Consider the following 28,000-nt stretch of genomic DNA (forward strand, 5'->3'; position numbering starts at 1 on the left):
CCTTTCACATGTTTTATGCCCTATAATTGTTCTTCATTTCACCACACCAACTCATACACTACTCAACATTCGGATCATAAACTCACCAATCTCCACAAATATATATTTTAAAGAGGTAAGGTTTCATATCTTTGCTCAAAATCCTTGTTGCAAATTTCTTTACATCATTTATTCAATATTCACTGTCTCTTGCAGCAGACTTTGAACCCTCTTTCTGACCAAGTCACCCATTATTGTACTTATATAGCATCAATATTCTAAACAAAGAGGTACGTGATTAAAGCTTTCTCAATGTTTTTATCTCCTATTGCATTTTCTTTTAATTTTAATTTCACCAAATTTATCCATTTCTCTAGTGTGAAATTATGTTAAGATTTATAAATATATAATCAGAATTAAATCTGAATGATTTATATCTTAAATCGAAAATATTATGTTATTATTATAGTCAACTACATGAAAAACTCAACCAATGCATTAGTTCCTTAATTTTCTTTTATTTAATAGATATTATATATAATTAAGCTTAAAAATTATTTAGTAGTCTATTAAATATTACTACATTGAAATTGAAAAATATATTTATTTATTTTTAATTGAGTAGATATTGTCTTTAAAAAATAATGTGGATAAAGAAATCTATAACAATATTTTTTCTTCAAACAAGAAAGTAATAAAATACTATGTTTACATCCTTAAATTTTTTCTTATGTTTATGATTAGTAATTATATATATATATATATATATATATATATATATATATATATATATATATATATGTATGTATGTATGTATGTATGTATAATAAATTTTAAATTAAAAGAAATTAGAAATTCTTTTGGGCGTGGCCAAAATTTTAATTATCTAGTATCATGTATTTGAATATTAAATATTTTAGAAACCTTTTTATTATTAGGTAATTTATAAATGTGTAAATACAATAATAATAACATTAGATCTATTATTAATAATCATTTTCTAATTTTTTTAAACGTAGTTACTTTAAAAGATGTTTAAAAAAAAAAAACTAGTAAGGGAAAGTAATGACTTTATAAAGACTCATTCCATCATATACAGTATTTGTGGTTTTGTTCCATCATTAAATCCAACAACATATTCAACTCAAAATTTGTTAGCTCTCCAAGGCTCAATTTCCACATAAAATCTAATATTTATATATAACCAAATCATATTTTTATATTAAAATATTCATTTTACCATTTAACTTAATCTTTGCCCTTTAAAATTATAAAATCTTTTGTAAGGAATTTATTTTCTAATTTTCATTAGAACAAACTTGATTTGTTCTGTATTTTTCTTCCTTTTATTTTTTCTTCTTCTACTTATTATTTTCTATCAAATATATAGGGATGCACAATACATCTAAATTGTGAACTTCAGTTTATAATAATGCAAATCCAAATTATTTGACTTAATAGTATTTGAATTATATTTAAATTTGGATATTTCTTCCATTTTGAAAATATAAAACAAAAGTATCTCTAAGTCAAGTCAAGATGGTTGATGACAAGATCGATCCAAATTGACTTTGGTTAAAAGTCAAGTAGAGTTGGTCTGTGTCATAGGTCGAGACGAGTCATGTAACATTCCGGTCGGATATTACTAATTTAAATAAAATGAAGTAAAATAATATCAAATATGTCATTATTATTCAAAGTTCTTTCCCAAAACGCGGGAAAATTAAAACCTTACTAAAATGTCTCAAAATTCAAAACCATAAAGTAATAAACTCCATGCTTACATAGTTCAAAAATGATCAACTAAATGTTTACAAAATAGTCAAATATAGTCTATAAAACTTCCCAAGCTAACCCCTCTTCGACTTTAAGTGTCACCAGCTCCACCTGAAACAACGTCTGCTCCCGTGTAACGAATTACACGATCATCGTCAAACACACACAGAAAGGGTGAGCTCATGTAACAATATAAACATATAATTTAATACATTGAATTTCACCCCCAAATTAATTTATTTCAGCCAATGCTTAACTAAGAAACCTTATTGCCCTAAGGTTTCTAATTCACAATTTCATGACCATGGACCCAGGATATATATGCTTCCGCGAACCTGCCCGCTCATGGTCCTACCTCTACGAACCTCCTCGCTCGTAGTCCAACTCTACGGACCTCCCCGCCCGTAGTCCAACACACGTGATCTAACAGCTACGAACCTCCCCGCTCGCAGCAGCCCTCAAGTGTGAGCACGGAACATACGAACCTCCCCGCTCGTATCCTCACATGAGAGCATCATAATATGAACCTCCTGTTAAGACTTTGGCAAGTGTACCAAGTCGTGCAAGTAATAAAAATGGTAAGTCCAAGTATCGTTTTCCCACGGGAATTGCGTTTGTTTAGTTAACTAGGTGTACTTACTAATTTAAGTGTTGAATGTAACCATTGATTAATTCGAAACAAGTGAAAACATAAGAATTTCTAAACTTTAAAGTGATAAAATACCAAGGCAAAGACTCATTGGGGTTGGAATTCATGACCAAAACTCTAAGCAAGCACCTCACAATATAAATCTCTCATCTACTCAAGCATTGACATCAAAGGTATTCAATCCCTAATCCCTTAGGGGTATGTTTTGAACTTTTATGTAAAAATTACTAATCCCTTAGAGGTTTAAACACAAAAGACACATTAAAAACGATGTCTAGAATGACCAAAAGCTTTGGTCTATGTCTAGAACCAAACCTTTAGGTTGTTCTATCCATGTCTATGGTTCCAAAACACTTTCCAATGATTAGATACCACCCAAAATGCATAGATATTCCATCATGCACGAAAATAATTTAGATAGAACACAAAAACAGTGAAAGAGATTCTATTGCATAGATGAAACTATAATGAGTTTAGGTACATTACATCCAACCCCAATGAAATGGAGTTTAGCTACTCCTATACATCTAGAGCACAAATGGAGTTGAAATGGTAGAATGGATGAAGAAAGATTGATCCTTTAAGCTCCAGAAATGTCTCTGCCTTCGTTTTGAGTTCCAGCAGTGTTCCTCCCACCAAAAAACTCCCTTTTCTATTCGAGTCTCGACACTTTTAATGTTTGAGCAAAAAGATAAACTCGCTGGGCCAACATTCATTCTCGCTGGGCTAGAGAGCATTCCTCGCTGAGCTAGTGAGTCTGGTTCGCTGGGCTAGTGAGTCTGGTTAGCTGGGCGAGTACATCCAGCTAGCTGGGCTAATGGCTCCAGACAGCAACAACAACTAGTGAATTTTTCTCCAATCTTCCATTCTTTTCTACAAAAGTCCACAAACATCAAAGTAAACATGTTTTTGAAATAAATAACAAAATCCTAAATTCTTTCATGAGATTAACACAAAAATACATGAATAAAAGACAAATAAGAGGTTCTAAGAAGTGTAAACAATAGGTAATTATCACACTTATCAACTCCCCCAAACTTGAATTTTTTTCATGTCCTCATGGAAAGAAAAACTATCAAAACAGCAAAGAGAAGCAAGGCTAGCCTGATCAACACAAAAAGAGAAGCATATGATATCAACTCACACTATCCTTGTCACAAAATAGAGAAAAGTCTTTTGCATTTCAAAGAGTGAACATGGAATGGTGCTTTTATCAACACAAATCCTTAAACCAGAATGATATATGGCACACAGGAAAGAGAATCATCACAGCTTTCACCATGGTAGTGTTTCACTCAACTGACAAGTGTTTAAACAACTCAAACTCAGCATGTAAGAAAACTACTTCATCAACCTTTGCACTTCATCTCAAAAACACTTCACACAACTTGATTTAGATCAAAAGGTCTTTAAGGGTTGTAGCTTGGCTTGGCTAGAAGAAACATGGTTTTTCTTGGATTCAAAGACACCAAATGAGAAGAAGAGAACAAAATATGCATAAATCATTCATCAACATCCTCTACCTTCATATAAAAAATAGGCTCCCATATCCTTCTAACCTCATTTTTATCTGTAGCAACCTCTTTGCTTGCCTTTTTCTTTTGTTCATTCATTTTCATTTTCTTTTTCTTTTTCTCTCTTTTTTTTTATAGAGATATTCAAACATTACTAAGAGGCATTCTCAACCAATTCACCCCTTACTTTTTCACACAATCTTCCCCCAAACTTAATCCCAACTTATACCCTCATAACATACTATTTGTTCTCTTCTTCTAGGGTGTGGGTAAAGATGTATTTCTCTTTATAGGCTTAGGGGTCACAAAAAAAAAAAAAAAGAATTTATAACAAAGCTCAAAAGGTTCACAAAAGATCAAAGTCAAGCATCAAGGGTGGCTATTTGGCCAAGTAGCTATGTAACATAAAAACAAAGAAGTGCCTTTCTCATTTCTAATCAAGTGTGTATGTGCATTTACAAGAATCATGCAAAACTCAAATCCATAGCAACAACAGCTTTCTCACATACACTCCCAAACACATTCTCACAATTCTCACCATTCAATCCCCTGGTCATAATCACACAAGGTTAAGGAATTAATCAAATTGCAACCACGTCCACATTCTCACTCTTGGATTTGCAAGCAAAATGCTCAAGATCATGCAAGGATAACATGAAAAGACATCAAAGCTCCCAATGCCAACAACAAAATAAGGCATCTAAAACAAGGCTGGCCAACAAAATTAAGAGAAAAAGAGAATTAGTTCAACTATCAAGCAAGTGTTCCACCCTAAAACAAGGTACTGAAAGCAAAAACTAAATAAACCAACAAAAACACCAATCAAAGTACTCCAAACTGCATCAGGGTCCTCCCTGCTCTCCTTCTTCAGCATCAGGGTCATCATCATCAGCAGGGTCCTCCTGACCTCCTTCTTCTGCATCAGGATCATCATCAGCAGCAATAGAACCTCCCCCCCACTGAGACTCAGGCCTGCCCACAGGCCAAGGAATGCGTGCATCAAACTGTGCTCCTGTCATGATAAGATCATCTGGAAAATCTGGAACACCTAGAGACAAATGGTGCATGCTATCTATGATGTTGACTTGGCCTTGCCTAAGTGCTTGATGACCCAGCCACATGTCCTCTTGTCTTGCAAACATTTTGGTCATGGCTGCTTGGAATGATGCCTCGAAAGTGGAGGAAGGATCATGTGTGGACTGAGAGGAAGAGGAAGCTCGGGGTGGACGGGCTGCTCGGGGTGGTGGTGCAGGTTCATTGAGTTCCACCCTACTAATGCAATTCTTCCTTATGAACTTTTTGTCTATGGGTGGCTGGAGGGAGAGGAGTACAGGAGTGTCAGCAATGATTCCCTTTTCCCTGCAAAGAGCTGTGATAAGTGCAGGAAAACCCAACTTTACATTCTCCATGTCCGCAGTGTAGGCGATATCCTGAGAAATGTGGGCCCCCACGTCCATGTCCATACCTGTTACGAGCCCATAAATGAGATAAGATCTCATTAAGTTAAGATCTGAAGTATGAGTGTTGGGGCTTAGGTTGGTGTAGGAGAAGGCACTCCACATTTGTGCCAATGAGGTCAGATGCTTCCTGAGAATGCGGATGGGATTGCCATTGACGCCCAACATGTAAGTATGACCCGGGGTGCACAAAGCTGAGGCAATTGCATCATGATCCTTGTGAGCACTTGAGAATTCACTAAATGGAGTTACGTGCCCCGCAGGAGGTGATGCCGTCCTCAAAAAGGTATTGATTGTCTTCCTATCATATTTTATCAGCTTCCCCCGCACCCTACATTGACGTGGGCCATCCCTCACCTGCTGGTATGCGTTTGCATAGAACTCTTTTACCAACACTTCATCAATTTCATTAGGAAGGTCTGCTAACACCTTATGCCAGTTTCGCCTCTCAAGCTCCAAACGAAACTCATCATACTCCCCAGGATTTAATTTGACCTTCCTCTCTGGTATCAAGCTCCTGGGCATTATCTCAGCAAAGCGGTTGGCAGCCGTCTCCGAAGAGAATTTATGTTGATCAAAATTCTGCACCATGTCTGATTCCATGAAGTCTGGTTGGGGATTCTGAGAAGAAGAGCCTCGGGTAATTCTCTTCTTTTTAGCAACATGGGAAGTCTTAGGAGGAGCCATTTGATGGAAGAGACAAAGAGAAAACGTGAAAAATGGAAGCAAAAGTGCAAAGTGTGAGCTTAGGTGAAGGTGGAGGCGCAACTGAGCAAGGAAGAGGGAAGGGGAACGGCTAGGGTAAAAAGAAGGGAGAAAATTGGATTAAAAATGAAAAGTAATAATGGGGAATAACCGCAGTCATTCGCTGGGCGACCCGATACCACTCGCTGGGCGAGCTGCTTCAGAAATTTAAAAAGCAGGCTTGACCCAACTAACCGCTGACAGCATTAAATGCTGCACAGTCGCTGGGCGAGTGGAATCGTTAGCTGGGCGAGTGGTCGGGTTTTCCCCCCAAAAATTCGAATTTCAAATTTTTTTTTTTTAAGTAAAAGAGAGTCGCTGGGCGAGTTTATGCGCCCAGCGAGTAGCTCCAGGGGCAAAAATTCGTTCAAAAAGGGCTGGGCGAGTAGTACTCGCCCAGCGATTTTATTGGACAAAAGATTTTGTTGTTGCAGGGGTCATGCTCGCTGGGCGAGTGGGGGCTAGCTGGGCGAGTCTGCATAATTTTGGAACTGTTTTTCTGTTAAAAACCAGACTCGCGAAGCTAGTGGTCACTCGCTGGGCGAACAGTGACAGACCTGATGCACCCAAAAGTTGGTGAAATTGAATCTACTAGCTAAGAAAAACTCAAAACACTGGGTTGCCTCCCAGTCAGCGCTTGTTTAACGTCATTAGCTCGACGCCTGTAGGCTCATGCGTCATCTAGATGAATGACAGTGGTGAGGCGTTCAACCTCACCCCCCAAATAGTGCTTAAGTCGCTGTCCGTTCACAACCCAACTCCTTTGTGGATCTTCCGAGGAGGGATCCATCAGCTCTATTGCTCCATAGGGTTTGACTTCCTTGATGGTGAAGGGTCCAGACCATTTAGACTTCAACTTACCCGGAAATAATTTGAGCCTTGAATTGAACAACAACACTTGTTGGCCGGGTTGAAATTCTTTCTTAAGTAGCTTTTTATCATGATACATTTTAACTCTCTCCTTGTAGCTTTTAGAGTTCTCATACGCATTTAACCTCATCTCTTCAAGCTCCAGCAATTGGATCCTCCTCTTCTCAGCAGATAAAGAGGGCTCAAAATTCAAAAACTTCAAGGCCCAGTATGCCTTGTGCTCCATTTCCACAGGCAAGTGACATGATTTGCCATAGACCAACTGGTAAGGTGATAATCCAAGAGGAGTCTTCATGGCAGTCCTATATGCCCAGAGGGCATCATCAAGTTTTAAGGACCAGTCTTTTCTAGATGAAGCCACGGTCTTCTCTAAAATCCTCTTAATCTCCCGATTAGACACCTCGGCCTGACCATTAGTCTGTGGATGATAAGGTGAAGCAACCTTGTGCTTCACTTCATAGTGTTTCAAGACTTTGGCCAATTGGGCATTGCAGAAATGGGATCCTCCATCACTGATGAGAACCCTGGGGACTCCAAACCGAGAGAAAATTTGTCTCTTTAGAAATTTGATGACAGTCTTGGCATCATTTTTCTGACAAGCTGTTGCCTCCACCCACTTACTGACGTAATCGACTGCCACTAGAATATACTCATTGTTGAATGAAGAAGGGAGGGGACCAACGAAATCAATTCCCCAACAATCAAAGACCTCCACTTCTAAGATAGCTTGCAGTGGCATTTCATGCCTTCTCGAGATGCTTCCAATCCTTTGGCATTTATCACAGCTCTTGGCATGAGCATGAGCATCCTTAAACAAGGTGGGCCAATAGAACCCGGATTGAAGCACTTTAGCAGCTGTCCTATCACCATTGAAGTGACCACCATATGGCGAGTTGTGGCAATGCCACAGGATCCCTGCAGCTTCCTCTGCAGTAACACACCTCCTCAAGAGATTATCAGCGCCAAGCTTAAACAAGAAGGGATCATCCCAAATGAACTGCTTTGCATCATGCAAGAATTTCTTCTTTTGATGCCATGTAAAATCATCTGGGAGAACTCCAGCAGCTTTGAAATTAGCCATGTCAGCGAACCATGGCCTCTCCTGAATTAGCATAAGCTTTTCATCTGAAAAAGCTTCTTGGATCTCCTTCTCTTTGCATGTCACTTCCTCATTCACTAGCCGAGAGAGATGATCAGCAATAACATTTTCACTCCCCTTTTTATCCCTAATCTCCAAATCAAACTCTTGAAGCAAGAGAACCCATCTAATCAACCGAGGTTTGGAGTCAGGTTTGGTCAACAAATATTTAATGGCAGCGTGGTCAGTGTAAATGGTAACTTTAGACCCAATGAGATAAGGTCTAAACTTCTCAAGCGCATACACAATAGCCAGAAACTCCTTTTCAGTTGTGGCATAATTCAATTGAGCTCCATTCAAGACCTTGCTTGCATAATAAATGGCATGAAACAATTTTTCTCGCCTCTGGCCAAGAACAGCTCCTATAGCATAGTCGCTGGCATCACACATTATCTCAAAGTCTTGTTTCCAATTTGGAGCAATGATCACAGGGGAAGAAATCAATTTGTTCTTCAATATATTGAAAGCTTTCAAACACTCTTCATCAAATTCAAACGGAGTGTCTTTAACAAGGAGGTTGCACAAGGGTTTGGCAATCTTGGAGAAATCTTTTATAAATCTTCTATAAAACCCGGCGTGCCCAAGAAAACTTCTAACCCCCTTCACATTAGAAGGAGGAGGCAATTTCTCAATTACATCAACCTTGGCATTATCCACTGCTATCCCCCGAGATGAAATTTTATGTCCCAGCACAATTCCTTCACGCACCATAAAATGGCATTTCTCCCAATTGAGCACAAGGTTTGTGTCTATGCACCTCTTCATCACCACATCTAAGTAGAGATGGCAAATAAACCCGTCCCCGTGGGTATTGCCCGAACCCGTCCCCGTTTTGACGGGGAATCCCCGCATTGACTGGGTATGGGTATGGGTATGGGGAATCCCCGACTTTTTCAGTTGGGTATGGGTATGGGTATGGGGATGTACATATACCCGCCATAATACCCGTCCCCGCCATATCTCCATTCTCGTTTAAATTATTAAAATATTCACAATTAATCAAGTAACTCCTATATATATATATATTTTTTTTTCTATTTTTTTTTCTTTTAATTATTTCATTTGTCATGAAACTCATTCACATCTCCAATATATTTTTTATCTTATCATAACCTTTATGTAATTATGTTAAAATGATGTATGTTAATAAAAAAATATTATGCCTCACATTTGAATATTTATATTATTTTTTAATATTTTTATTTATTATAAATTTTCCTTTCACATGAGAATGTTTATACTCTCAATTTAAGGTAATATAAAAAAAATTCTTTACTTATTATTATTATTATTATTAATTTTTATTTAATTTGAAGAACTCTTTTGTTTCATTAAAATAATTTTCGTTATTTTTCAACCATTAAGTATATATGTTGATATTTGAAAGTTTTCTTAGTTCTCTAAGATATTTTTCGTCTTATCATATCTTAGTTATACATTTGATTTCCTTTGTGTGATTTTTTTCGATAGTCTCTCAAATTATTTCTAAAACACACATTTGTTAATTTTTTAATATTTTTATTTATTGTTTTTATTTTTATCATGTAGAATAATATTTCGATAAATTCTATCTAATTATTTTTTATTTTATAACTCATTATTAATCAGAATGTAATTTTTTCACTTTAAATTCTGTTTGAAGTGGTTAAAATTATATATATATATATATATATATATATATATATATATATATATATATAATGATATTTAGGAATAGTATATGATAATTCACTACAAGAAAAACATGAAATGGTGACTGATTTAGTCAGTAACCCATATCAGTCACTATTTTTCGTCATTGGTGGTAGTAGTTGATTTATTGTCTGAATCAATGACTAAATTAGTGATTGATTCAATGATCGAATCGATACTTGATTTAGTGGTCAATTTAATTACTAATTTATTTGTAATTTAATGACAAATTTTTTGGTCACTAATGATATTTCTATTTAATTTTAACCACTTCAAACGTAATTTAATAATTAGTTCTCTAAGGTATTTTTCATTTTATCATACCTTAATTATACAATTGATTTCCTTTGTGCGATTTCTTTCGATAGTCTCTCAAATTATTTCTAAAACACACATTTGTTAGTTTTTTAATATTTTTATTTATTGTTTATTTTCATCATGTAGAATAATATTTCGATATATTCTATCTAATTATTTGTTATTTTATAACTCACTATTAATCATACTGTAATTTTTTTCACTTTAATTGTATAAATAACTTTTATTTACTACAATATAAAAATTTAATGTAATTGCTATGAATATTTTTTTGTCACTATCCAACATATATTGAAGTTCAAAAGATACAAAATCTATGTCAAAATTTTATTATTATGTTTATTATTTGTTTTTTGTGTCATTTTGATCAAGTGATGTATTATTACTTTTATTAGTGTATAAAAAAGAGATTTATTATAATTTAAAAAAATTGAAGTAAACAAACATTTAAAATATATTTTAATTTGAATATTTGTTTTCCTTTTATTATTATGTTTATTATTTGTTCTTTGTGTCATTTTGATCAAGTGATATATTATAACTTTTATTAATGTATAGAAAAGAGATTCATTAGAATTTAAAAAATTGAAGTAAACAAACATTTAAAATATATTTTAATTTGAATATTTGTTTTCCTTTTATATTTTTTTTGAAATATTTTTTAATTTTATCAACTAAGTTCATCAATGTTGTAGTTTGCAAATTTAATAAATGTTTTGGTTCACATGAAATTTTATTTGGTATTCTAATATAAAATGTAAACAATTATAATTTATTTTAAGGTATTTGGCATCGAAGAAAATCCTCCTAATATTGAATATTTCATAATATTATGTTTTCTTTACCGTAATTTTTTTTCTTTTATAAAAATTAATATTGAAGTAGTTAGAACACGGGTACGGGTATGGGTACGAGATTATACCCGTTACCCGGTGGGGATGGGGATGGGAAAAAAGTTTGATACCCGTTGGGTTTGGGTATGGGGATGGGGATGAATTTTTTATGCGGGGATGGGTATGGGATAGCGAAACCCGTCCCCGTCCCGCCCCGTTGCCATCCCTGCATCTAAGTTCTTCAAGCAGAGATCAAAGGATTTGCCAAACACAGAGAAGTCGTCCATAAATACTTCAATGCACTTCTCAACCAAGTCAGCAAAGATGGCTAACATGCATCTTTGAAATGTAGCAGGAGCATTGCACAGACCGAACGACATTCTTCTATAAGCAAACACACCGAATGGACAAGTGAACGCAGTCTTTTCTTGATCTTCCGGATTTACCACAATCTGATTATATCCAGAATAACCATCTAAGAAGCAATAGTACGCTTGTCCTGCTAAACGTTCCAACATCTGATCCATGAAGGGAAGGGGGAAATGATCCTTTCGAGTGGCTTGATTAAGTTTCCTGTAGTCAATACACATCCTCCACCCGGTGACCGTCCTAGTTGGAATCAACTCATTTTTCTCGTTCTGAATGACTGTCATACCTCCTTTCTTTGGCACCACATGCACAGGACTAACCCATGCACTATCAGAGATCGGGTATATCATTCCAGCTTCAAGGAGTTTTAGCACCTCCTTTCTCACCACCTCCTTCATAGTGGGATTCAATCTTCTTTGTGGTTGTGCTATGGGCTTGTAATCTTTCTCTAACATAATCTTGTGCATACAATAAGTTGGGCTTAACCCCTTCAAATCAGAAATGTGACACCCTATAGCTCCTTGATTTGCCTTAAGAACTTCAATCAATTTCTCTTCTTCAGCTTTAGATAGAGAGCTACTAATTATCACAGGCTTCCTTGCTTCCCCTTCCAGGAACACATACTTGAGGTGATCAGGCAACAATTTAAGCTCAATCTTGTTTTGATCATCAAATTTTTCCTTCTCCAATTTTTCCACTTTCACCTCATTAGGAGATATCTCCTTGAGCTTTTCTAGTTGTCTGGTCACTTCCTCCACTTCCGCTTCCTCATCAAGGGTCAACTCATCACATGCCTCAATCAAAACCCTCTCAAGTGGGGACTTCACATGCAATTGGCTCTTGGTAGTCTCAATCACTTCTTCTAGAACATCCACTCTAAAGCAGTTGCTATTATCACCAGGGTGTTGCATAGCTTCCAAAACATTGAAAGTGACAGTCTCATCTTCCACACGCACCTTGAGATGACCATTATCCACATCAATGAGCACCCTTGCAGTTTTCATGAATGGCCTGCCCAATATAAGCGGAACTTCAGTGTCTTCTTCCATGTCTAGAATGACAAAATCCACTGGGAAAGTGAATTTGTCCACCTTCACTAGCACATCCTCAATGACTCCATAGGGGCACTTGATAGACCTATATGCTAACTGGAGTGTCATTCTTGTGGGCTTCAATTCCAAGTCTCCAATCCTCCTCATCACAGAAAGAGGCATCAAGTTTATGCTTGCTCCCAGATCGATTAGTGCTTTCCCAATAGCCAACTCACCAATAGTGCAAGGAATAGTGAAACTACCGGGATCTTTAAACTTTGGTGGAAGCAACTTTTGGATGATGGCACTACAATTTCCCTGAACTTCGATGGTCTCTTCTTCAATGTACTTTCTTTTCTTTGTGAGCAACTCCTTCATGAATCGAGCATATGAAGGCATTTGTTGGAGGGCTTCAGAGAAGGGGATATTAATCTCAAGCCTCTTGAATATGTCTAAAAATCGCCCAAATTGCTTCTCCTTCTCTTTTCTAGAATGGATTTTAGGGTAAGGTAAGGGCTTTTCAACACTTTTTCCTTTATTCTTCTCTCTCTCACCCATTTCTTTATGTCCTCCTTCAACCTTCTCATCATCTTCTTCAATGCTCTCTTCTTTTCTCTCATGTAACTCTCCATTTTCTTCTCTTTTTTCATCATCTCTATTTACTTTTCTCTCTTCTAACACCTTTCCACTCCTTGTAGTAATAGCTTTAACATGCTCTTTTGGGTTAACTTCAGTGTTAGCTGCAAAATTTGTATCGGATTTCTCCTCCATCCTCTTAGCTATTTGCCCCATTTGCACCTCCAAGTTACGGATAGCAGCTGCAGTGCTCTTGTGGTTGGATATTGACACTTGCATGAATTGATTGAGTGTGTCCTCAATCTTTGAAGTTCTATCTGCCAAAGAGGGATGTTGCTGAAATTGTTGAGGTGGTGGTCTATTTGAGGGTCCTGCTTGTCCCAGGTTTGGGTGAGGCCTCCAACCTTGGTTGTAATTACCTTGGCGACTTGTATTACCCATGTAATTAACCTCTTCTTGAGATGTGTTTTGCATGGCACACTACCCATTGGGATGATCCCCACCACACAACTCACAATTTTGCAACTGTTGTTGGTGTTGAGTTTGAGAAACATTTCGGAGATCTTGCGGAAGTTGAGAGAGCTTCTTCATGAGAGCTTCAAGCTGTTGTGTCATGATTTTGTTCTGTGCCAGTAGAGCGTCATGAGACTGAAGTTGCAGAACACCCTTCTGTTGAGATTGAGCTCTCTCATTGTGCACTTCATTGTCATTGGAGGCCATATTTTCAATCAATTCTCGTGCTTCAGTAGGTGTCTTCCACTTAATACTTCCTCCCGCTGATGCATCCAACATTAACTTTGAGTGAGATTTCAGCCCTGCCAAGAAAAGTGTAAGTTGTGTGGGCTCATCAAACCCATGAATGAGAGTTTTTCTGAGCAATCCCTTGAACCTGTCCCATGCTTGCCCCAAGGACTCATCCACGTCTTGCTGGAAAGCAGAGATTTCTTGTTTGCCTTTGTTAATCTTGGATTGAGGGAAATACTTGCTCAAGAATTTGGAAACCACATCCTCCCAGCTAGTGCGACTGTTTTCGGGGAAAGAATTTAGCCAAACCTTGGCATTTCCCGCCAATGAGAAAGGGAATAAACTCAAGCGAATGGCTTCATCAGGCACTTGATGGATTTTTACTGTATTACATATCTCTAAGAAGGTGGCCAGATGCGTGTATGGATTCTCATTAGCCAATCCATTAAACTGATTACTTTGCACCAAGTGGATTAGAGCTGGCTTCATCTCCATATTTGTAGCATTCACCGTTGGTCGAGCAATACTGTTGAAATTAATGGTCCCTGTGAATGCAGCATAATCTTCCAACGTGCGTCTTCTTTCACCTCTAGCATCATCATGCGGATTTTCTGCCATGTCTTCCTCTTCTTAATCAGATGAAGAAATGAGAGTTGGATCAGAAATAACAGTTGCTTCTCTAGCTTCCCTGCTTTGCCTTCTTCTTCTACTATTGTTTCTTCGAGCCGTTCTTTCAATTTCAGGATCAAAGAGCAAATTATCAGCTCTAGTTCTACTTCTCATGCAAAACAAGAAACACTAGAAAAGAAAAGTTGCACAGAAGGGTAAGTATATACAATTGGACTATATACAATCAAAAGTGTAAAAAGCAATAAATTAATGAATGAAATGAATAAGCCTAAATCGGTAAATAGCACACAATTTGCCTAAACAACAAACAACTCCCCGGCAACGGCGCCAAAAACTTGTTAAGACTTTGGCAAGTGTACCAAGTCGTGCAAGTAATAAAAATGGTAAGTCCAAGTATCGTTTTCCCACGGGAATTGCGTTTGTTTAGTTAACTAGGTGTACTTACTAATTTAAGTGTTGAATGTAACCATTGATTAATTCGAAACAAGTGAAAACATAAGAATTTCTAAACTTTAAAGTGATAAAATACCAAGGCAAAGACTCATTGGGGTTGGAATTCATGACCAAAACTCTAAGCAAGCACCTCACAATATAAATCTCTCATCTACTCAAGCATTGACATCAAAGGTATTCAATCCCTAATCCCTTAGGGGTATGTTTTGAACTTTTATGTAAAAATTACTAATCCCTTAGAGGTTTAAACACAAAAGACACATTAAAAACGATGTCTAGAATGACCAAAAGCTTTGGTCTATGTCTAGAACCAAACCTTTAGGTTGTTCTATCCATGTCTATGGTTCCAAAACACTTTCCAATGATTAGATACCACCCAAAATGCATAGATATTCCATCATGCACGAAAATAATTTAGATAGAACACAAAAACAGTGAAAGAGATTCTATTGCATAGATGAAACTATAATGAGTTTAGGTACATTACATCCAACCCCAATGAAATGGAGTTTAGCTACTCCTATACATCTAGAGCACAAATGGAGTTGAAATGGTAGAATGGATGAAGAAAGATTGATCCTTTAAGCTCCAGAAATGTCTCTGCCTTCGTTTTGAGTTCCAGCAGTGTTCCTCCCACCAAAAAACTCCCTTTTCTGTTCGAGTCTCGACACTTTTAATGTTTGAGCAAAAAGATAAACTCGCTGGGCCAACATTCATTCTCGCTGGGCTAGAGAGCATTCCTCGCTGAGCTAGTGAGTCTGGTTCGCTGGGCTAGTGAGTCTGGTTAGCTGGGCGAGTACATCCAGCTAGCTAGGCTAATGGCTCCAGACAGCAACAGCAACTAGTGAATTTTTCTCCAATCTTCCATTCTTTTCTACAAAAGTCCACAAACATCAAAGTAAACATGTTTTTGAAATAAATAACAAAATCCTAAATTCTTTCATGAGATTAACACAAAAATACATGAATAAAAGACAAATAAGAGGTTCTAAGAAGTGTAAACAATAGGTAATTATCACACTTATCACCTCCCCGCTCATATTACCACGTGTTCACCACTAGCCATGAACTTACCCGCTCATGACACAATCAAGCACCTCCTGGTCCAAGTCCATATCGCAACACATTAAAACGAAATTAAGAAAAACACACTGCCTTATACAAGATACATGCTCAAGCTGGTCTTGGGGATTCCAATGCTTCCATGAACCTGCCCGTTCGTTGTCCAACTCTACAAACCTCCCCGCTCGTAGTCCAACATGCTTGAACACCTACTATGAACCTCCCCGCTCATAGTAGCCTCAAGTGTGAGCAGGAACATACGAACCTCCCCGCTCGTAACTGATCCAACATATCCCTAACCAAGCCCTCAAACCCATCCATGCAAATTCATCTGCAATGGACCCTTGCTCCTGCATATCGCCTGGCGCTGCCAAAGCGCCACCAGGCGAAATGGAAGTGCAGACCACTTGACGGTTCCACAACACCGTCAGGCATCACGACACACAAAGCTTCCCTATTTCTGGTTATTGCTTAGCGCTTCACTCTTCACCGTCAGGGGCTACACCAGTAATGTGACACTACTAGTTTTAGGTACTCTAATTAAGTTCCTAGTATCAAACAATTCAATTCTCAACCATCCAGAACCCAAAATACGCATTCATATACTTCATATACTTAAGTTTACAACATCACAGCTCATATGCATCATTCAATTATAAACACACATCTATCCCTTTCTAAATTCATATATAACCATCAAAACAAAAGTGTTATACCCAACACACAATCATGGACAACAAAACAATATACAAACCAAGAAAAACACATAATCATTTCCCCAAAATATCGCACAGGCAATAAGATAGTAATAAGGATAAAAATAAAAATAACAACAACAACAACAATAATAACGATAATGATAATAATAATAAAATTAAACAACAAAAATAAAAATGAAAATAATGAAAATAATAATAAAATAAAATAAACAATAATAATAAAACAACAATACTAATAAAATAATATAAAACTAAAAAGAAAATAATAATAATAATAATAATTAAATAAAGCACTAATAATGAAATAATAATAATGATAATAAAATCATAAATAAAATAAAAACGATAAAGTTAATAATGATAATAAAATAATATAATAATCATAATCAAAATAAAATAATAATAATAATAGTAATAAAAATAAAAATAAAAATAATAATAGTAAAATAAAATAATTAAAAAAAATAGTAATAACAATAAAACTAAAAATAAAATAATTATAATTATAATATAAATAACAATAATAATAATAATAATAATAATAATAATAATAATAAAAGAAGATAATAAAATAATAATAATAATAATGATAAAAACAATAATAATAATAATAATATTAAAATAAAATAAAATAAATAATAATAATAAGAATAATAATTATAATGATAATAGTAATAATAATAATGAAAATAATAATAACAATAATAATAGTAATAATAATAATAATGATAATAATAATAATAATAATAATAATAATAGAAATAATAATAATAAGAATAATAATAATAATAATAATAATAATAGTAGTAGTAAAATAAAATAATAATAATAATAATAATAATAATAATAATAATAAATGTGTTGTGTTTAGAAGAAGAACTCTAAACACGCACCCTAAAAGTCGAATGCAACTAAAGTCAATTAATTAAATACCAACCTAAATTAATAAAATCACCTCTGCAATCCTCATTTATAAACCACTTTCTATAACTATTCCATTCCCCTCTTATATAATATATTAAAAATTACTAATTATATCATATCATAATTTCTATAAAAAAACACTACCAAAGAAAATTACTAATTATTCTAAAACCTTAATTGCGGCATACCATAACACCACATTTAACTACTTTTTCATATAACTAAAAAAAAAATGAAAGCTTTAGAGTGCAACCCCAAGTCACGCCACTGTAAAAGAAAAACATAAACCCTAACCTTTCCTTTGCATCATTCACCCACAAATCAAGAAAACCTCAATGCATTCATGCTATATTAGATTTCGTATCACTAAAATTCATCAATCACATACTTAACATTCAAACAAAAATTTGATGATACTATATCACCATTACAATCAAAATTTCTAAAATATAAAACAAATGCATCACATTTTTTTTTATTGTAAACAATAATTCAATCAAACAAAACATTGTAAACAATAATTCACATACAATCTTCTTTCAAAGGAAGAGATTAAACTAGTCAGCTCCCCTTACCTGGGACTTTCCTTTGCTTAGAATTTGAATTACCCTCTGCCTATGTCACAATAACAGATGTCAAAAACCCCTTATGGTGAGGTTAATTGTTATTCAAAGCCCATTATTTGGTTGTTTTTCAACCCCACCATGCTCATCATCAAATCAATGCCTAACCACTCAAGCAATTTATATTTTGTGATAATTCACCTAATTCTATAATCATGTTATCACTCAACATGATCATGCATATTATTATTAAAAATTAATAATAAATCAAACATCACAGAATTGACATACATAGGACTCGAACTCAAATCTTCTCACACAATCAAAGTACTCTAAATTGTTTAAGCTAGTACTTTTCCACATCACATCAATCAATATTTAATGCCATAAAGGCTCTCACTGCTCGCATTTATTAATTAATTAATTATTTAGTTATTTAAATTTCTCGGGTCTTATAAGTGAACCTGATCCGAAGGTCAAGTCAAGTCGTTCAAGATGAATGTCGAGCTAAGTCACCTTGATGAGTGTGTCGAGTCAGTTTCGTTTGAAGGTTGTGATGAGGCGAGCTCGGTCGAAGGTTGATCTGGATCAAGCTGGGTAGAAGGTCAATCCAAGTCAGACTTATGTCAGTCCAAATTGTGATCCGAGTTGGACAAAAGGTCAAGTCGAGTCGGATCAGATCGAAGGTTGAACTGAGCTAAGTCGGGCAAAAGATAAAACAAAATTGTCTTGACTGAAGATTGAGCTAAGTTGGTATGGATTGAAGAGTCGAGCAAAATTTGTCCTAGCCGAAGAGTTGAGCGAAGTTAGTCAAGACTGAAGGTCAAGCTGAGTCGACCTCGACCGTAGCGTACCAAGTCAATTTGGATAAAAGGTCATGCCGAATTGACCCTGGCCAAGGTCGAGCTGAGTGCCCTGGATCGATATGTCGATACATTTATTTTTAAAATTATAGGATACGATACATAATATATGTATATTGAAAAGTATACATAAAATTCTTAAAAACATGGTAACTATATGATTGTTATTGTATGAATCCAAATTAAAATAATATATACTAAACATTGTCAAAAATAAAAAATTATAAATTATTGTTATCATAAAATTACTATTATTTTATAGATTAGATACTTCATTGATAGGTATTAATAAAATATCATAGAGTATCGAACACAAATACAAGTCAGATACGGATACATGACTCACTTTAAAGTATGAATGCATCGTAGATTTTTACATCACGTTAAACAAGTATTTGTACTTAACATATTTTAAATTGATAATTATATTGACAATATAATTATTAGACAAACAATTTATTTGACCTTTAAGTATATTTATATTTGATTTTGATTTTTTTTAAGGGAAAATATCTAAAAAATCGTGTTCCATATTGAATGCAAAAAAGAAGAAGATAAACTGTATTTATTCATTAAAAAGAACAATTTTCATGTTCTGGAAAATCGTATAGGTTATCAAATATTCTTCCTCATCCCCTTTTACTTGTAATAAGTAATCATTGAAACACAAATAATTATATATTTATATATATATATATATATATATATATATATATATATATATATATATATATATTAATTTTACTAATACATTGATTATTTGAAATACGAATAAAATACATTTTTAATCTAACATGTCTAAAGTTATATTTTAATTAAGTATGGAACTCAATATCAAATATGTTTATCTTTATATATATTCTGTAATTTCAGGTTAATTAAGTTGAATTTAGTGGGGAGAATAAATGGACAGCCTTTATGGTCTTTTGGCTGATATTTCAAAAGATTTGGTGTGTAAGGGTCTCAATCAATTACAATACTCCTTGTGCTTTAATGGTTTTGTTAAAGAGCTTGAAGAAGAAGAAAACAACTTGACCGAAACAAGAGAGAATGTAGAAAGACGTGTCACAGATGCTCGGAGACAAACCTCAAAGACTAGTGAAGTTATTGATAAATGGTTGGAGAATGCAAAGATTGATTCAGAATATGTGAATCGTTTGTTGAGAGAGGCAAATGCCAGAAAAAGTTGTTTTTTTGGGTACTGTCCAAATTGGATTTGGCGATACCGTTTAGGAAAAAAGTTGGCAAATAAAAAGGCAGAGCTTGAAAAGATCATTCAAGAAGGTAGACAATATATACAACTTGAACGCATTGCCTCAATTCCTTCAAACACTTTTGATATTCTCACAGAAAAAAGTATGAATTTTGGGAGTAGAAAATATGCTTATGATCAAGTAATGAAAGCATTGAAATATGATGGGGTTGGCACGATTGGATTGTATGGAATGGGGGGTTGTGGTAAAACCACATTAGCAATGGAAGTTAAGAAGATAGCAGAAGCTGGGCATCTTTTTGACAAAGTTATTTTTGTGTCTGTGTCTAGTACAGTAGCAATTCCCAGGATTCAAGAAAAAATTGCAAGTTCATTGCAGTATACATTTCCAGAAAACCAAGAAATGGAAAGAGCCCAACGCTTGTTCATGAGATTAACACAGGAAAAAAATATTCTTATTATTTTAGATGATGTGTGGGAGAAAATTGATTTTGGTCGCATAGGGATTCCCTCATCTGAACACCATAAAGGCTGCAAGATTCTGATTACCACTAGATTGGAAGAAGTTTGTACTTTAATGGATTGTCAAAAAATAATTTATCTACCAATCTTAACTGATGAAGAAGCATGGGCTCTCTTCCAAAACAAAGCACTTATATCTAAAGACACCCCTAAAACCATCAGGGATTTGGCAATATCAATTTCTAATGAATGTAAAGGATTGCCTGTTGCCATTGTAGCTGTTGCCAGTAGCTTGAAGGAAAAACAAAAGGACGTATGGCGTTCTGCTTTGAATAAATTGAAAAGTTCTAAGCCGATCAATATTGGAAAAGGTTTGCAAGATCCCTATAAGTGTTTACAGTTAAGCTACGATAATCTAGACACTAAAGAAGCTAAATCACTTTTATTGTTGTGCTCTGCATTCCCTGAAGATTATGAGATTCCAATCGAAGGTTTAATAAGATGTGCAATTGGATTAGGTGTGGTTGATGGATTTGACACGTACGAAGAAGCAAGGACTGAAGTGACTGCAACCAAGATTAAGCTTGTAAGTTCTTGTTTGTTGTTGGATGTAGGTGATAAACATGTCAAAATGCATGACTTGGTTCGTGATGTAGCCCAATGGATAGCAAAGAATGAGAATAAGGTCATCAAGTGTGAACTAGAAAAAGATGTAACTTTGGAGCATGGTTCAATGAGATATCTATGGTGTGTGAAATTTCCAAATGATATGGATTGTTCCAATCTTGAGTTTTTAAGCATACAAACAAAATTCGAAGTATCTGATGCAATTTTTGAAAAAATGGAAAAACTTAGAGTTTTGATTGTTAGTAATCAAAATTATAACAACGAGCTGCAGTTGTCAACCATGTCTTTCAAAACATTACAAAATCTTCGTTGTTTAGTCCTTCAGTATTGGAAATTGAGTGACATCTCCTTTGTAAGATATATGAAGAAACTTCAAAGTCTTTCACTTCGTCGATGTTCATTGCCTTCATTCCTTGAACTAGAAACCGATGTTGGAGTTACACAACTTTCAAACTTGAAATTGTTAGAGTTTAGTAAATGTGACATTGAAAGGAAGAACTTTGAAGAGATCAAACTAATCCCATCTCTAGAGGAATTGTATATCTTAGAAAAGGACTGGAATGGAAACGTTGAATTATTTAGTGTCCTCCCCGAAACATTAAAAAGGTATGGAATTGTGTTAGGATACAATGAACTCAGTTATTACTCTCCACAAGATGAGTTTTGCTCTTATCATGCAACTTTAGCGCTTAGTCATTTTGACATATCAAATGAGATTATTATGCGTATGGCCAAAAGCGCAAAGGAGCTAATGATGGGAAACATTGAGGGAGGTGCAAAAAATATCGTACCTGATATATTTCAAATTGGAGCAAGTATGAGTGAGTTGAATCAACTAAAGATACAAAGTTCTGAAATAGAGTGTTTGATTGACACTAGCAATCATTTGAATAAGGTGGGAAATCTCTTCTCCGAATTGTGTAGCTTGACAATAGCATATATGCAGTGTTTAAGGGCTTTATGGCATGGTTGTGTACCTGTCGATGGATCTTTTGAAAAATTAGAGATCCTATCTATAGAATATTGTCCTAAGTTGACATCTCTCTTCACATATGACATGGCTCGAGGTTTGGTGCACTTGAAATCATTAAAAATATACTGTTGTGATATATTGAAGCATATAGTAACAAATGATGACAAAACGATGAAGAGTGAAGATGAATTCGCAATTGGGCATTTCGAGCATTCCAAAATTTTCCAAAATCTTGAGGATTTGGAGGTGACTTATTGTAGAGAATTAAAAGATGTATTCTCTGCCGGTATCATAGGAGGCCTACCTCAATTGAAAAGCCTTGGGATACAAGAGTGCAATATGCTTGAACAAATAATTGGAGATGTTGTTCCATCAGCACACCAAGATGAAAAAGAAGCAAAAGATGAAATTATTGAGGAAAATGAGCATCAACATTTTGAGTCTAACCAATTGATATTTTCTTCCAAAAGCACTTCAACTCCATCACCACCTATTGTGAACCATAGCTCAGGTACATTTTCCATTTACATCTCATAACCATCTTTAACCCACATTTGTACATTTTATTATTTTTTTGCATGTTCAATAAAATATATGGTATTAAATAAAACTAGATATAGAAACCCACACGTTGTTTGGGTATTTCTATTAAGGTGAATAAATTAAACAATTACACAATTATAAATACCCGGATGTTTTAGTATTATATTAAAAGAAATATGGTGAAAATGCGTAGCAGGCACAAGAAAATTTGTCTTTTAATTATTTTTTTTCTCATTATTATCACTAAATTATTTGATGATAGGGTTTGTTGTTTTAGTTCTTTGAGATCAATGTTTTGTAAACAAGATTCAACTTGTTGACTTAACATTTATATAAATGACTAATAGTTTTCTTATAATAGTGGTGTCGAAAAACACTTTTTCCTTGAAGATCTCTTGAAAAAGTATATTATCAGGATAATTGGAAAAAACTTAAAGATATCAATATAATTTATTAGAAAAATATGTAGTGAAGATTGAATAATCTACTTTCAATATTAAGTGATAAAGATTCCTACATGGAGTGGAGAAACTTTCTGCTAAAACAGAATACAAACATGAAAGAAAAATGACTTAATCTAACTTTTGAAACCATTTGATATTTTTGAAGTCATTTTTCCATTAAACTCTAGAAATAAGTCATAATATAATCTAATATAAAAAATAATATATATATATATATATATATATATAATATTATATACGCAAGTAAATTTATACGTTATCAAAATATATTATATTAAGAAAAATTATGTATATATTTTTTCTCACTGACAAAAAGTAGTAGATAACTTTCTTAATATCAAATGTTTGGTAATAGCTATTAACAAATTGAAACTGGCTCCATTAATCCTTAAGAATTGAATCTAGATTTTTGTTCGAAATGTATCCAATAAGTGTGTTTCTGACCTTACAGTTAGTTAGTTAGTTTTCATATATATTATCTTGATGAGTAAATTAAATTACAAATGGTATCATATAGATTGAAAAATATACTATTAGATTATGGGAACCAAAACTAAGATGGAATTTTTTGTAAATGTAGAGATTAAACAAGGTAATTAAATCTGAAATTATTAAAAGAAAAAGGATAGTGAAAATGTGCAATGGACATAAGAAAATTGTATTGGATGATTCTTTTTCATTATTATCACCTGATTATTTGATGTTTTGGGTTTGTGGTTTTAGTCCCTGGAGATCAATTTTTTTAAAAAAAGTTGTTATAATAAGAGTGATGTATATGAATTTATTTGGAAAAGTAAGTGTATAAGTTAAGAAAATATAATAAGTTAAGAAAAATTATGTATATAATTTTAACACACAGGAAGATGGTGAAAATGTGAAGTGGGCATAAGAAAATTGTTTTGGATGATTATTATTCATCATTATGAACTCTTAGACTAACATTTTCTTATTTTTAATTGATTTTCAGGATCGTTTTCTCTGTCCAGCCTTGCACTTCTTACGATACGTTCATGTCCAATGTTGGAGTCATTGTTTACGACTTCTGTAGCTAAGACCTTGACTTCATTGGAGGAATTGAACATAGATCAGTGTGATGGTTTGAAGCATATAGTAACTCCTGCAAGAGTGAAAAGAAATAAAAAGGAAAACATGGTTGAAGATGACCATGAATTTGAAAGTGACATTTCAATGTTCTCAAGTTTGAAAAGGGTAAGTATTTCGAATTGTGAGTCATTGGAATATATATTCGGAATGGCTTTTGTTGGAGGAGTAGTGAATATTGAGAACCATTTGCAAACTCCACGCTTGATGGAACAACAAGTGAGTTTAAAGTTAGAATATTTGTCGTTGGCATATCTACCTCGAATGACTCATATTTGGGTGGCTACCAACAACTCATTTGTCCTCCAACATCTCTACTCATTATTCATAACAAAATGTCAAAAATTGAAAGTAATATTTCCTTGGTCTATGTTGAGATCCCTTCCAGAGTTGGATGATCTATATGTAAGTGAATGCGATGAATTAAGACATGTCATTGAAGATTCCAATATCATTGCTTATTCTCCACGACCATGCTTCCCCAAACTACAATCATTGCGTATTCAACAATGTCATAAGTTGAAATGTTTCACCTCTGTATATGTATCCAATGATCTTTCCAACTTGAAGTTTCTACTCATAGAGGGAGCCACTGCACTACAAGAGTTTATTGGATGTGAATACGACAACACAGGAAACACCAAACTTCAACTTCCACAACTCCAACTTTTAATATTTATGCATCTTTCAAATTTTAACCAAGAGACTATATTTTTAAATGTCAAGTATCGCATTGTTCGCAACTGTCCAAAACTCTCCTTGACTTCAACAATTACTCCTCATGAGCTTCCACAAAAAACTTCCTTATTAGAAGGTAAATACTATGCATGGATATGTTGTTGCAAACTTTGCATCTTACGATGGAACCTTTATATATAAACTACTCATGCTGATTTCGCTTAATAATGCAATCGTGAAATTTCAATTCTTCAGCTAACATTTTTAATTGTTCGTAGAATTAGAGCATAACTGCATTTCAAATAACTACCCTCAACTACCAAATCATTTATGTTTCTTTGATCCACCTAAAGAAAATATGAACAAATTAAATATTTTATTCAAATTTTATACCAAACACTTGTACAAAAATAATCACCAGTATTTATAATTGTCTACATTCTATTTTCTTTTCCCTTTTTTTTTAATTGTGACAATGTAATGATCATTCACGGAATGTTGAGGTTGTGTTGTTTTCCATTGCTAAATGAAGTCCTTAATTATATATTGAACTACAGGTTTGGAAAACTCTGGAATTTATAGCTGGTATATTGAGTCATTGATGGATGAAATACAGAGATTAGATGAAGTTTCTAGAAGCAACAATTCTACTGAGTTGCCTTCTTCACAGGTCAGAACCAATCAACCTATCCAACTTAACCTACTGAAATTCAATCATAATAACAATGACATTAAACTATAGTATATATACACCATCAGTTGCTTCACTAATACTTGACAAACTTCATCTCTTCTTCTTCTTTTTTTCTTCGAGATTCGATTCATTAATTAAAAAATAGTCTTTTCATTTATAATTATTATTATTCTCAAAAAACAGACTTATTGAGATGCTCCTTTTCTATATATTTTATCGTTGATTAGATCAATGAAAAATCAGATAAGAAACTTTCTGAGAAAGATTATGGTTTATAGGAACTGGTTAATGCGACTTCAATAAAGTCAGAGGTGGATGAAAAGTCTAATCGTGTAACATATTCACAGGTAACTCTACATTAGGCTCTTCTAAATATTTGAGAAATGGAATGACCAAACACTTTTTATTACTTACTACCTATTCATCACTTCATATAGGAGTTGGTGGATGGAAAATCAACGACTGGATCATACCTGACAGACCAACAAAATCCACTTGGAGAAACCCAAAGTACCATCAAAATGAGCCATGAAGATCCACCTATATCTGAAATTAAATCATCTTCTTCACAACTCAATGATGACAATCAATCTATGTCGGATAGCAGAGTTGAAATGGTAGGTCAACATAAGACAATTGAAACAAAAACACTGGTGTCTGAAACACAAGAGTTCCAAAAAATACACAGAAAAAGTGAAATGACATCAGTCCCACAAGCGATGGACCAAAATTTCTCACTCATTTCTTCTCCAAACATGACTCAGGTATTTATATATTTTATTTTAATCTTCTAAAAAATGATATATTGATGAACTACATGATGGAAGAAATAAAAATAACCATAACGAAACTTAACTTACTAATCAATCAACACAACTTTTGGCATTGTAAAGAGCACTGATGAAACAGAGGCAAACAACATTGGAAAAACTACGACATCAGATAAACTTTCAATACCAACTTCTGTTTTAGAGGTAATTAGAACTTCATCTCAAACTTGTATGGTAACTCCTTTGCATAAAATAAATCTGCTTATAATCATGGTAACAACTAAAATTGGTGAAATTGTTGTGGTATAAACACATGATGTACATTATGAAACAATCGTTTTTCAAAGCTATAACTTCAAAGATACACAAACATTACTTTTCCATTCGTGATGAATAGAATATTGAGGAAATAGGAAGACAAAGGAGCAGAGATGGACCTGCAGCAGAGGGAACTACAATTAAAACCTTGCCAATTGGTGTAGATAACATTAGCTTGGGTAGTGGTGTTACAATTCACAAGTCAAGCAGTGCAGATATACTTCCACAAGATTCCCAAGTTGAAAAAGATAATGAGATGCATGAAGACAAGTCAGAAATAGCACAATATAAAAATATCAAAATCCAAGAAGGGGTGAGCTTGTTGGATAAAACAAAGGAAATAGGAATTGTTTCAAATAATAGAGGTGCGGTTACTCCATGTTGTTGCTATCTTCTTGTCACTTTTCCATCCTGTATTTATATGTCCTTAAACTTTTTACAGCTTCTGCAGATACTCGTACAAGATTGGAACAGTACAAACACTTCGTTGATCTCAATGATTCACAAATTTCTCTGCTAGTGGAAGCGATAGAAGCATATCCTCATCTCTGGAATGCCTGTGAGAAGTTTAGTGATCGCTTTCAAGCTTGGATGTTGAAAACATTGGCTGATATGTTGTTATTCCTTCGAAGTGAAAGTGTTGGCAGCGTTAATCCTGAGCGAGAAAAGGAGTTCCTTAAACTATGTGATGAAGCTGTTCAACTTGGATTTGAGAGGTCGTGGGTTGATGATATGCGTCAACGTGTTGTGACAAGGGATCATAAGTTGGACCAAGCAAAGACACGAATTGGTGAGTTTGTTAATAGACATGATCATTTAACTCAGGAACTAGACAACATAAAGAAAGAACTAAGGATTCTTAATGACTTTGTTGAAGCTCAGACAAAATGTTTCGACTTTCTCTGATTTGGAAGTTCTAGTCAAACACTTTGGTTTTATGTATTTTATGTTTCTCCTTAGACATACATTTAGTCTTATTTGCGATTCTTCTAAGAATGACTCAGTTTCTGAATGCACTGTTATATGGGGTGTATAAAGCAAGATGTTTATGTTTATTATGTTGCATTTACCGTGCAAGCCTCTAATTCTTTCAGATGCTAGTTAATTTTTTTAGATGATTGATCTAAGAAAAATCTCAATCCGTAGAAGACTTGTTCAAAACATACAACGAGGCCCATACTAAACTACCCCTAAAACACCCAGTCAGAAACACAAAAAATCTCAAAAACAGAAGAGAAGAGTTACATTTAATC

The 28,000-nt window shown here is 34.3% G+C and overlaps 2 protein-coding genes and 1 non-coding gene across 4 annotated transcripts; 2 read left to right on the forward strand and 1 right to left on the reverse strand.

Moving 5' to 3' along the window:
* Positions 1 to 28,000, forward strand: LOC114195691. 2 transcript variants are annotated; one of them, XM_028086239.1, is made up of 10 exons: positions 1 to 115; positions 199 to 269; positions 19,778 to 22,690; positions 24,154 to 25,101; positions 25,523 to 25,635; positions 25,938 to 26,006; positions 26,097 to 26,423; positions 26,553 to 26,633; positions 26,827 to 27,112; positions 27,190 to 28,000. In XM_028086239.1, exons 3-10 carry the CDS (start codon positions 19,810 to 19,812, stop codon positions 27,651 to 27,653), a joined length of 5,169 nt encoding a protein of 1,722 aa, XP_027942040.1. In that variant the 5' UTR covers positions 1 to 115; positions 199 to 269; positions 19,778 to 19,809; the 3' UTR covers positions 27,654 to 28,000. The 2 variants fall into 2 exon arrangements, with proteins under 2 accessions (XP_027942040.1, XP_027942039.1); XM_028086238.1 differs by having other exon boundaries at positions 17 to 115; positions 196 to 269.
* LOC114195191 lies at positions 11,212 to 13,387 on the reverse strand. Its single transcript, XM_028085580.1, has 2 exons — positions 11,417 to 13,387; positions 11,212 to 11,298 (listed from the first exon to the last, which is right to left on the reverse strand). Exons 1-2 carry the CDS (start codon positions 13,385 to 13,387, stop codon positions 11,212 to 11,214), a joined length of 2,058 nt encoding a protein of 685 aa, XP_027941381.1.
* Positions 13,797 to 13,903, forward strand: LOC114195727. The gene has a single exon (XR_003606560.1). It is a non-coding gene; the product is annotated as a small nucleolar RNA R71 (small nucleolar RNA).

This window comes from Vigna unguiculata, chromosome 8 (assembly GCF_004118075.2).
Source record: "Vigna unguiculata cultivar IT97K-499-35 chromosome 8, ASM411807v1, whole genome shotgun sequence".
Classification (NCBI taxonomy): Eukaryota; Viridiplantae; Streptophyta; class Magnoliopsida; order Fabales; family Fabaceae; genus Vigna; species Vigna unguiculata.